This window comes from Choloepus didactylus, chromosome 6 (assembly GCF_015220235.1).
Source record: "Choloepus didactylus isolate mChoDid1 chromosome 6, mChoDid1.pri, whole genome shotgun sequence".
Classification (NCBI taxonomy): Eukaryota; Metazoa; Chordata; class Mammalia; order Pilosa; family Megalonychidae; genus Choloepus; species Choloepus didactylus.
This window is the reverse complement of record NC_051312.1, coordinates 134499262-134510048: the sequence shown is the minus strand read 5'-3', so window position 1 is coordinate 134510048 and position 10787 is coordinate 134499262. Positions and strand designations below refer to the sequence as shown.

The 10787-nt window shown below is 54.4% G+C and overlaps 1 protein-coding gene across 10 annotated transcripts in view; it reads right to left on the bottom strand.

Annotated features, from left to right (window-relative positions):
* The window catches only part of PHLDB1 (pleckstrin homology like domain family B member 1), a 45802-nt gene that overhangs the window by 1995 nt on the left and 33020 nt on the right, over positions 1-10787 (bottom strand). For 6 of the 10 annotated variants that reach the window (XM_037841652.1, XM_037841654.1, XM_037841656.1 and 3 more), the window contains 9 exons: positions 10221-10361; positions 9962-10064; positions 8500-8794; positions 8283-8373; positions 6705-6851; positions 4700-4816; positions 4385-4487; positions 230-315; positions 48-80 (listed from right to left, as the gene is read on the bottom strand). In XM_037841652.1, coding sequence (XP_037697580.1) covers positions 48-80; positions 230-315; positions 4385-4487; positions 4700-4816; positions 6705-6851; positions 8283-8373; positions 8500-8794; positions 9962-10064; positions 10221-10361 — 1116 coding nt within the window. The remainder of the gene's footprint in view (positions 1-47; positions 81-229; positions 316-4384; positions 4488-4699; positions 4817-6704; positions 6852-8282; positions 8374-8499; positions 8795-9961; positions 10065-10220; positions 10362-10787) is intronic. The other 4 variants (XM_037841653.1, XM_037841658.1, XM_037841657.1 and 1 more) reach the window with 1 other exon arrangement.

Sequence of the window (10787 nt, the reverse complement as noted above, 5' to 3'; positions counted from 1 at the left end):
GGGGCAGAGGAGGCGTTAATGTGCTGGTTACAGGTGTGGGTGGGTACCTCAGTCACCACAGTGAAGCTGAAAAACCTCTTCTGGTGGAGAGGAGAGGGAGAAAGGAAGAGAAAGTTTACAAAGAGAATAAGGACTGGGTCAGAGCCTCTCAGGAGGACAGGCTGGGGGGCCTTTGCTCCCAGACCCCCCCGGGCCCACCCTGGCCACACGGCTGTGTGCTGGCCCTGACCTTGGCCGCACTGCGCAGGTGGTCGTAGTACACCTCCTCGATGGCCTGGAAGTAGATGACCCCCTTCAGCTTCGTCTCGTGCTTGTCTGCAAAGGCAAGGAGGCCTGGCTGAGGAGGCCTGCCGTGCCTCAGGCCGGGCTCCAACACCCACTGTTGCCTGGGCCCTCGGTTTCCCCACCTGGGAAACAGGGCAATGGTCCTAGCTTCCCAGGACTCCAAACCCAGGCCCGACAGAACCCTGACGAGATGGATAATGCTCAGTCTCGCTCATAATTACCAAGAAATGCCAATCAGTGCTACACTGAAATACCACTCCTCACCCATCAGAATGGCAAAAATATAAGTTTGACAACACATGTTGGGCAAGTCTGTGGAGAGACAGGCCATCCAATAAATGAGGAGGGGGATCATAAATTGGGAAAACCCTTACAGACAAGTTGGCCTTGTCTCTCAAAATTAGAAAGAATTTACCCTTTGACCCAAAAAGGATACTTCTGAGAATTTATCTTTTACATACACACAAAATAACACATTCACAAGATTAGTCCTGGCAGAATCATTGTAATCACAGACGACTGGAAACAACCCAAGTATCCATCAGGAGAAGATTGGTTTATAAATGACAGTGTACCACATGGCAGAATACAACACAGCTGTGAAATAGAATGACACAGAAATATCTGATAAAGATACAGCAATATAGCTATAAAAATATATCCCTTTATAAATATCTAGACAGATATCCATCTGATATCACTAAGATATGTTAGGAGGAAAATAAGGTAAGAAAGAGGGAAAGTGAGAAGATAGGTTTGCATCAGCTTATACCCTCCTAGAGACACTCTAGAAGGATTCGCGAGAGAGGAATAAAAGTGGTTCTCCATCGGGGGTGGAGGAAGGGGTCGGTGGGGAGAGGAGCACTTGCACAATCATTCATTTAAACCTCATTCTATGCCTTGATTTGGGACCAGAGGAATGCATTTACCTCTTCGATGCCAACATTAAAAAAGGAAAGGAAGTCTCTAATGTCTGAAGGGCAGGAGTGGCAGGAAGGAGGTGAGCAAATCAGCACAGCTGGAGGAGACCATTCAGGGCTGGGGAGGGCAGGGCCTGGGCCGCCTGTCTCGTGGCAAACACCGCTCGGTGCCCACAGCTGCCATCCCCGACAGCGAGCCTGAGCCATATGGAAAGGCCACACCAGCCGCTAAGCTCCGATTCTTGAAGGCCGGAAGTGGGCACTTCCCCGGGTGACCCCCTCTACCCCCACCCACCCCCAAGTGTCGTCAGGTCTGAGTCACTGATGGCCGGGGGGTCGCTGCTCCGGCCTCCTAGGGGGTCCCTGCCCCACCCTGTGCCCCTTCGACCTGTCCTCCCTGATGCCGAGGGAGTGAGTTTCCTACGCAAATCTTACCCGGCTACTTTCCAGCTCACACACCTCTCTGCTGGTTCCCTCATCAAGAAGCCTCCTCAGCTTGGCAAAGGCTGTTTACAGACTGGTGCCAACACACCCCCACAGCCTTGTCTCGCACCCCTCCCCGGCACCAAGCCTAAGTTCTTTCAAGCTAGGCTGAGCTTCTCACCCTTCCCTTAACAATTAACTATGCATACATTGGAGTGGTCTCCTGTAGCCCATTCCTGTGGCAAACTCCTCAGTGATCTTCAAGACCCATTGCAGATGGACCACCGTGGTGGAAAGTTGTCCTCTCTGGTGCTCCCACAGCACAAACATTCCTTATGTGTCCTTATGTGTCTGACACAGTAGGAGCTCAATCACTGTTGAAGTAATGAGTCTTAGTCTGTGGGACTCAGGGATAAGCTGGAGACCTTTCTCTTTGGAATCTACAATCTGGTGGAGAAGCACAGACAGGCAGCCTAGGACACAGATCTGCCACGTACTCCCTGTGTCGCCTTGGGCATGGGAAGCTCCATGCGAGCACGTACGTGTCCCAGGTTGAGAGGGCACACTCAAAAGTTTCAGTGTAGCATCTGGCACACAGTCTGCGGCATCTGTCATTACCTCCTGCCACCTCTAGGCCAGTGTCCCAGGGAAGAATGGCCCCTGTATACTGCAGGAGCTCAGAGGACACAGGAACCCCTCCCAGTGAGGAGGGGTCAGGAAAGACTTCACACAGGTAGTAGGTAATCCGGACCCTTAGGAGACGGGCATTCCCATGGAGTAGGTGGGAGGAGGGCCGAGGCAAGGGCAGAGAGGGTGGCAGGTAAAAGGCAGGAAAGCCAAGCCCTACCCAGGGCCCTGGAATGGCCACAGGTCTATCTCTGTCATCCCCTCCTGGGACCAGAGGGGACTTTCCATATCCCCAATCCGCCTCTCCACCCTTCTTCACTGGAAATAGTAACCCGCTCCCGTCTCCACTTCCTTACCACCCACCCATCCTCAATCTTGTGCAATCCAGCTCCCGCCCCCACACAGCAGAAACCCTTCTCTCCACAGCCTGATCCCTGAATCCAATGGCCTTTTGGGTCACACGATCCTTAGCCTTTCTGCAGCATCCGTCATCGCTGGTGACACCCCCTGCTTGCCAGTGTCTGCTCCCTTGGCTGACTTCCTTCTCGTTTCCGCTCCACATCTGAACTTGGTCTCCTTTTGTTTTGCTAAGCTCAGTCACGCAGGCCCAGTGCCAGCCCAGCACCTGGCACGTGGCCAGTCTCAAAGCTGGCCTCCTCCCTCCTGCCTCCCTGCACTCGTCCCTCCTCTTCCTCCTCACCCACGGGGGAGGCCTGACCCAGGGTGCGGCCTCTCTCTCCCCTCTGGAGTCTAACCACCCAGGTTCAGGCTTGACTCTGCCTCCCAGGAGCTGAGACCCTGGGAATTCATTTAACTTCTCTGAGCCTCCTTTTTTCTCATCTGTAAAATGAGGGTACTTCCCACCCAGGGTTATTGCAAAGATTAAACAAGATGGTGCATATAGAGGGCTCAGCACAGCATACATGTGCTCAAAAGTCTGATCTGCTATTACTTTTATTATTATTCCAACAGATTCAACCATCACTCTACCTGTAACCCTGATCTTACTCCTAAACCTGGATGTCGCAGAGGCACCTCAACGTCAACATACCTAAAACAGAGCTCTGCTACTGCTGGCTTGCTTCCCTCTCTTCCTTCAAAGTCCCCTGCCCTCCCAGCCCAGGGCGAAGTGAGAGAAACCTATGCCTCTGCCTCTCCTGCCTCCCCACATCTAGGCCCCAGGGTGGTCAGGGACAGCCTCCCAGAGGTGGGGGCACTTGATTAAGTACCAGGTTAAAGGGGCGAGCAGGGTGCTCCAGGCCTCAGCAGCCCCAGCTCCAAAATCTCCAGCTCTTTCCTCCCTTCCAGGCACCTAATAGGATTGTGGTTGGGTGGGGCTGTGTGACTGGCTTAGTGATCCCCCTGGCGAGTTGTGAGCAGATGTGACATATGCCACTTTGTGACTGGGGCATTTAACGCTAACGCCATTGGGATCAGCAACATTCCAGAAGGGCGTGCTCTGAAGGAAAGACAACGCCAGAGCACCCACCCACCCCTCAACGGACAGGTATGGGGAGCAAGAAAGAAAACTGGATTTAGGCCTCCGGGATTTTAGGAGTGGATGTTCCTGCAGCACATCCCAGACTCTCCTGACTATTGTAGGACACAGCATCCCTCACTCTAAGTGGGAAAAGACACCAGGGAGCTCCAGGGATGAGAGACGAAGCTGAAGGAGCAAGATGGGCCCGTCTGCCTGTCCCTGGGGCCGTCCTGAGTGCTCCCGGCACTGCCCGATGACCTGTCCCTCAGGGACAGTCCCCACCTCAACCCACACCGAGGACCTCATGCACCACCGTGCCTGGGTGTCCCCAATCAGTGAATCCATCACACTTCATTTTAACTCAGTTCAGTGTCTGCCTCCCTGACAGTAAGCTCCGAGGGACAGAGCTGGGGCTGTGTGGCTTGTGTCCAGACCCCAGAACAGGGCCTGGCACCAATGAGATGCTCAGTGACGCTGCCGAATGAATGAACAAATGGGGGTGAACCAGGTATGCGCGTGTGTTTTACAGGGAGGGAGAACAAGGCCCAGCCCGAGCCCCTGGCCCCTTTCCAGAGGACCAGCTGTCCTGATGACAAAGCCCAGGGGTCCTGGCTCTGGCTGCCCGCGGCACGGTCTCGTGGGAACTCACCCACATAATAGGAAAGGGTGCGCTTGAGCCGGTCGAAGACAAACCAGCGCTTCTTCCATGATTTAATCTTGCCACCCATCTTGACCAAGTAGCCACGGCAGACCTGGTGGGAAGGATGAGTGAGGCAGGAAAGACCCAAACGCACAGCCCCTGAAGCCTTAGCGTGTGCCGTCACCAGGGCCCTGTGTTCAGGGGGGCTGACCCCAGCACCCCAGGGCCTGGTGTAGGGGCAGGTACTGGGCTCCTGCTCCCAGGACCCAGAGCTCCAGGGCCTCTGACCATGGCCCTCTCCCCAGTGCCCTGCACGCCTTGTACCTTGCTGCTGAGCACCACGTGCAGGCATGTGTCCACACCGTGGCCTGACGACTCGATGTGGGTCTTCAGGTCAAAATCCTCTTTTCGGATTGGCAGGTAACGGGTCAGGGGCCGGGCCTGGGAGCCAGAGGGGCACGGGTAAAAGAGTCACCTCTGTCTCCCCTCATTCCCCCATCCAGGCCCCATGTGCTTCAGTCCTGAACCCTCAACAGTCTGAATATCAGCTCTCTCTGTCCCTGCGGCTGTCACTCCAGGTGACAAAGCACTTGTGGCAAAAACAGACACCTACTATGCCTGCACTGCCTCTACCTGGTCCAGGGCAAACTGCTTGATGGCTCTGTGTCTCAGTTTCCCCATCTGTGACCAAGATACAGCCATCCTTGTCTTGTCCCTCCCCCTCGTCTCCCTCCTGCATCAAACAAAGTAACACAAGAGGCCGGACATGAATTTGCTCTGGAAGAAAAGCCCAGTAAAAACTCTGCTCTCTGTGGGGCCTTGTTTGGGTCACATCCCCTCCCTGGGCCTCAGTTTCCTTAAATGTAAAGCAAGGGCTTTGAACTAACAAAGCCCAGGGGTCCCGGCTCTGGCTGCTTGCGGGACAGTCTCATAGGAACTCACCCGTATTTTTTGAAGCAGAAAAAATCCTGATACCAACTAGAATTCTCAGTCAACTGGAATATTTTTCTACCCTCCTTTTTCAGGAGGAGCATTAAAATGGCAAGAAAATATTATAGAAACAGCACAATTCATGATATCATCTCAAGGATATATGTCTGAAAGAGAATCATTCTTTACAAACTTTCAGAAATCTTTCTATGCATGTGTATGTCCATGTATATGCACTGTACATTCATATTAATAAATGTATTATGCATATTTTAAAATAAAAATGGAATCTATTTAAAAAATGGCAAGAAAAGGAAATATCACAAATTATTTAAAGCAAAAAAACAAAACGCACAACTTCCAGGAGGTATCCTAAATGCACGCTGATTTCACTGCCCTCTTTCCCCCTCCAGGCACTGATGGCCCTGCTAGCAATGCCTCAACCTCAGGACAGGAGGTAGAAGGGAGAGTTCCAAAGTGGTCGCGGCCGAGACAGGACAGGGAAACTAGGCATCTGATGACGAGTCCCGCCACAGAGGTAAACTCACAGTTTCTGATTATTTCTTGATTTCCAAACCCAATCCAGGCAGCACACCCCTTAGAATCTGCATTGCTGCATTGTGGGGAACAAGGGAGCTGTGATGGCTGGTCACTGCTGAGGGTAGGTCCCAGAGGATCCCCACCATGGGGAGTCTGCACGGAGCCCCAGTAGGAAAGGACACCAGGATATGGGCCCAGACACATGGTAGATTTCCCTGCCCAACTCAATTTCTACCTTCCACACTTCTGCTCAAGCCTACAGTGGAAGGAAAAAGCCCAGGACTGGTTTTTGTGCAAGGATGGATTTCCGCCCAAGGAGAAACTAGTGCAATTCTCTCTTGGAGATGCAAACCAAGAGTCAGAGGAGGCCATCAGCTAGCTGATGGTGTAACCTAGAACCCAAAGGCCAAGACAGTCATGAAGTACTGTGTACAGGGGGCAGCAGGGGAGGTGGGAGGGTGCAGAACACTCACAAAGCAGAAATGAGGGGGCTCCTTGGCCATCGAGAGAGCCCCTGATTCTTGACTCTCCAGTTCTCATTTCTGGGAGGCCTGTCCATATCCTTTCCCCTGGCCCTGGATGTCTGCAAGATGGTCTGCCACATCCCCACAATACCTCCCTGCCACACACACACACACACACACACACAGGCACACACACCACATACACACTAACTTGAACAAGCCCAAGTGCCTCTCTGACCCGTGGGACCAAAGAAGTCCCAGGTAGAAACCTACTTATGCTGAATCAACAGCCATCTTTCCTGGAATAGAACAGGTTTTACAGCCCAACAGAGGTACCCTGGGACATCCCTAACCTCCACATCCCTCACTCTTAAGCTAACCACCCACCCTCTCACCTGGGAAAATTGCTTCTCCCGCATCTTGACTTCCTTTTCCACCAGCTGCTGCCTCCGGGCACTCTCACTCTGCAGCCTCCGTTCCACCTGCTCCCGTCTCCGCCACTCCTCCTCCAGGGCCTGCCGCCGCAGCTCCATCTCCCGCTCCTGCCACCAAAGCCAGGGGTCAGCCACAGCTGCCCCTCCCCGAGAACGGGCAGAGCCACAGCGGGTACCCACCTCAGAGGGTAACCTGGCTTTGACAAGGCACCATCCTCAAAGCTCACTCTCGTCGAGGGCACCGTTGGTTAGGAGCTTTAAAGTGTGACCTTCCTGGCTGCAATCCCTGGCTCTGCCACCACTATGAGCTCTGTGACCCTGACAAAACCACTAAACTCTCTAAGACTCAGTTTTCCCATCCGTACAATGGGGCTGAGGGTGCATACTCCTAGGACTGTAGTGAAAATGAAATGAGATCATGTATGTAAATTCTAAGGAAGCACTCAACAAATGGAGCTCTTGTAGTTCTGACCTGAATTCCTAGATCATGGATTATCTAAGTGACTTTGATTGCTAACATAATTCAGTAGTCCTTTCCCAATCACTAAGTTTGGGCCCTCTGAAACTTCAAATTAGAAACATTTGTAGTTGAACTTGAAACTTTATGGGTGAAAAGTATGGTTGGAGACTGAGGTCACAATTGAACTTAAGAAAGTCATTAGAAAAGGATTTTTCAAATCATTAAGAAAAAATCATTAAATACAGAGCATATCAGTTTTATTTGTCTTGATTGGTGATAATGCCCTCCAGACCATTAACTTCCATTTGCCATCTTTCCTCAGCTCAAAACTTAGCAGAATCTCCATCCCCTCTATTTCCCAAGGGATATTTATACTTTTGCCCTGCTTTGAGTCTAGGGGGTGTTCTTTTCTGGTTGGTCCTTCATCTAGAGAATTATTTTTCATCCCTCTAGCTGCTGATTCCTACCCCTGGGTCCCACTCTAATCTCAAGAGATACAGAGTGCCTGGATCTTCTGCAGACCCAGGCACAGGTTTCCTCAGTCTGGCTCTGCCCAGGATAAGCCCTGGGTCCCTCTTTCCTGTGACCACTCATGCCCGCGTGAAGGAGACGTGACTTCCCGTAGTCCCTTCCACTCCGTGAGCCTTCCCGGTCAACACCTCTGCTCTGGCCTGGGCATTTGCCTTCTCTTCTGTTCCTATACCTCAAAGCCCCAGTTCCCACTTTCCCTAACCATCTCCAAGAGGAATGACTTGCCACGTAAGTATACAGGACTCAAAATTCCTGTGGTTGCCAAAAGGCCCACAGAAGTAAGCACGCAAAGACTGGAAGTTCTCATAAAGGAAATTCATGGTTGGGCAAGGGTTACTATGCTGCCTTCACTTTTTTCCCAAGAGCTGTAAAACCCGCAATCTCACCAAGCCTCCCTCCCCCATTTGGGGGTTACAAACTTTTAAAAACATTTTCTCCCTCAAGGGAATTGCAAGGATGAGTGGGTGGAAGGGCTCAGGCTGGAGCACAGCTCTGGGCAGCTCTGACCCCTACCCGCCTTCTGCCCCCCAGGCTCACGTCAGCCTCACCCTCGACTCCATGAGCCGGCTCTTCTCTGCATGAGCCTCTTTCAGCATCTTCTCCATCTCCTCAATCTTCCCCATGTCCAGACCACTCACACTGGGGGAGGAACAGGGGAAAAGCGGGTGGGTCAAGGAGTTTAGGGGGGGCTTGGTGGAAGCAGTAGGCCCAAGTGGGTTCCGTGGCGTGGTGGAGGGCAGTGGGCATGGAAAGGAGGGCTGGCACCTGGACATGTTGTCGGGGGAGCAGGCAGAATTGCCCCCCGTGGAGATGCTGGTCTCCATGCTGTCCGAGCTCTCCAGGCTCAGCGTGTCGTAGGCGTGCTCACCCTCATCGCCACGCTCCTGCCCAGCCGGCAGGTGGTGCAGAATGGAGTGGTGCATGAGTGGGGGGAAGCCTGAGGGGCCCACCGCAAAGGGGGCTGCCCCGTGCAGGGCATCCCACTGGCACTGCGCCTCAGCTGCTGCTTTCTGCTTCAGCTCAGCCAGCCGCCGCCGCTGCTCCTCAATTACCTGCTGCCCTGCAAAAGGGACAGGTGGGGGTCAGAGAGGCAGCCCACCCACCCGGGGAAGACACTGGCAGCATCACAGACAGAGGTAGAAGGTGAGCAGGCAGAGGTTAACACAGTGCAGTTCCCCAGGCCCACCACAGCTCCAGGTCTAGCCACCCCACCAATGCGTCCATTGCCTGCACAGCTGGCCACAGCCCACAGTCTGGCTTCAGTGCTCTTTCTGCAACCTGAGTCCACAGAGGGCACTGAACCTGTGCAGCACGACAGCTAGGTGGCCCCAGTTCACAACCAAGGCCTGATTGGGCAGGCAGGGTACATGCACCGCCCTGCCTGCTGGAGAAGGCAGAAGCCATGCACGCCCAGGGGTCAAGTGCAGAGCCCACTGCAAGGCAGAAGCAACAGCAACCACACAGGGGAGAACAGAGGGGGAGACAAGGTGGGGCCGAGCTGAGGGCAGAAGAGCTCAGCCCCACGGGATGAGGACAGCTGGGCACCCCAACCCAGCCCAGCCTGGGAGCCTGTCTGCAGGCGGGTGGGACCCCAGGCAGGACACATCATGCCGATGCCGGGGCAGGAGCTGCCTGGCCAAAGCAATGCTCTACCTGCTGGGTCGTCGGTTGGGAGGGGCTCGGCAGGAAGCAACTCGACTGGCATGGGGGCCCCGGGCAGAGGGTAGGGTGGAGAGACACAGAGGGATGAGAGGAGAGAGAGGCACAGACATGGGCTTTCAAAACAACCAAAACGCCAACATATGGGAGGGGATGGTTCCCAGAGCCTGTATGTTAGGGAACCATTTCTGGAGTCAAGTCCATCCCTCTGTATCCAGACAGGGCAATGCCGAACCCTACTCAGGTCAACAAGCATTTCTTTTATTTGCTGGGCTCTCTAGGAAGATGCCACAGTCTCACCCCCTTAAAGGTCTGTTGCCCTAGAGTCTTTTGATAAATTTCCAGAAATTCTTCTAGAAGGGCCTTGGCTTCCTTATCTGCAAAAGGAGGGAGGGGATAGGGCTAGTTCTTTAGGAGTCTAATATAAAGCCCTTGTGCTCTTGCCTAGATCGCAATTCAAAGAAAAGCATCCTGGGAAATGTGTGGGCATGGGTGAGGCCTGGAGAGATGGACGGTGAACACCCAGGGCCCCCAGAGGAGCCGGTGGGCTGGCGTAGCAGCCACCTACCCTTCTGCTGCAGGGCCAGCTGGCGCTTGGTCTCGATGTCCTGCAGCGTGGCTGCCAGGTTGCGAGGAAGGCTGCCCGTGCCGTTCTGGGCAAGTAGCGCACTCTGCAGAGGGGAGTGGCGTTGGGACCTGGCAGTCCAAAGGCTCTCCTCCTCCCAAGGCTTCCACGGTGGCCTTGGCCTCTCCCCAGTGTGACAGTGTACCCAGGCGCTCCATGTCCGCCCCCCACCACACATGCAGCCCACCCACTGCCCTCAGACCTTTGGGGATGGGCTCCGGCCCAGGGTAGCCACGCTGAGCTGGGAAGAGGAGGAGGAAGAGCCAGAGGAGGAAGGGAGGGGGCCACTGCGGGTCCGGGGCAGGGGGCTGGTGGCCTCACCATCCATCTTGGAGCGGTAAACCTGGAGGGAAGAGACACTGTCCGGTGACCTCCGGCGCCCTCACTAGCCGCCACCCCCACCCACACCCCCTCACCTAGGGCATCCGACGTGCTGCCCTGGCACCAGGCCTCTGTGGCCGCCTGTCTCTAGCTGACAGCAGTGTCAAGCATCCTGTGCCAGCCCAATGGGCAGATGCTACTGGCAGCTGCCAAGCCTCCTTCCCATGCTGGCCCAGCCCTGAGCCTGAGAACGGACCTTGTGAATCGGGGTGCTATGTCGGTCGGGCAGAGTGGTGCAGGGACCTACAGCAGGAAGGGCTGGATTCCTTCTGCTCCCAGCTCTGCCCTAACAGGCTGTGTGACCTTGGGTCACATGCTACCCTCCTCTGGGCCTTGGCTTCCTTATCTGTAAAAGGAGGGAGGGGGTAGTGCTAGACCGAATAACCTC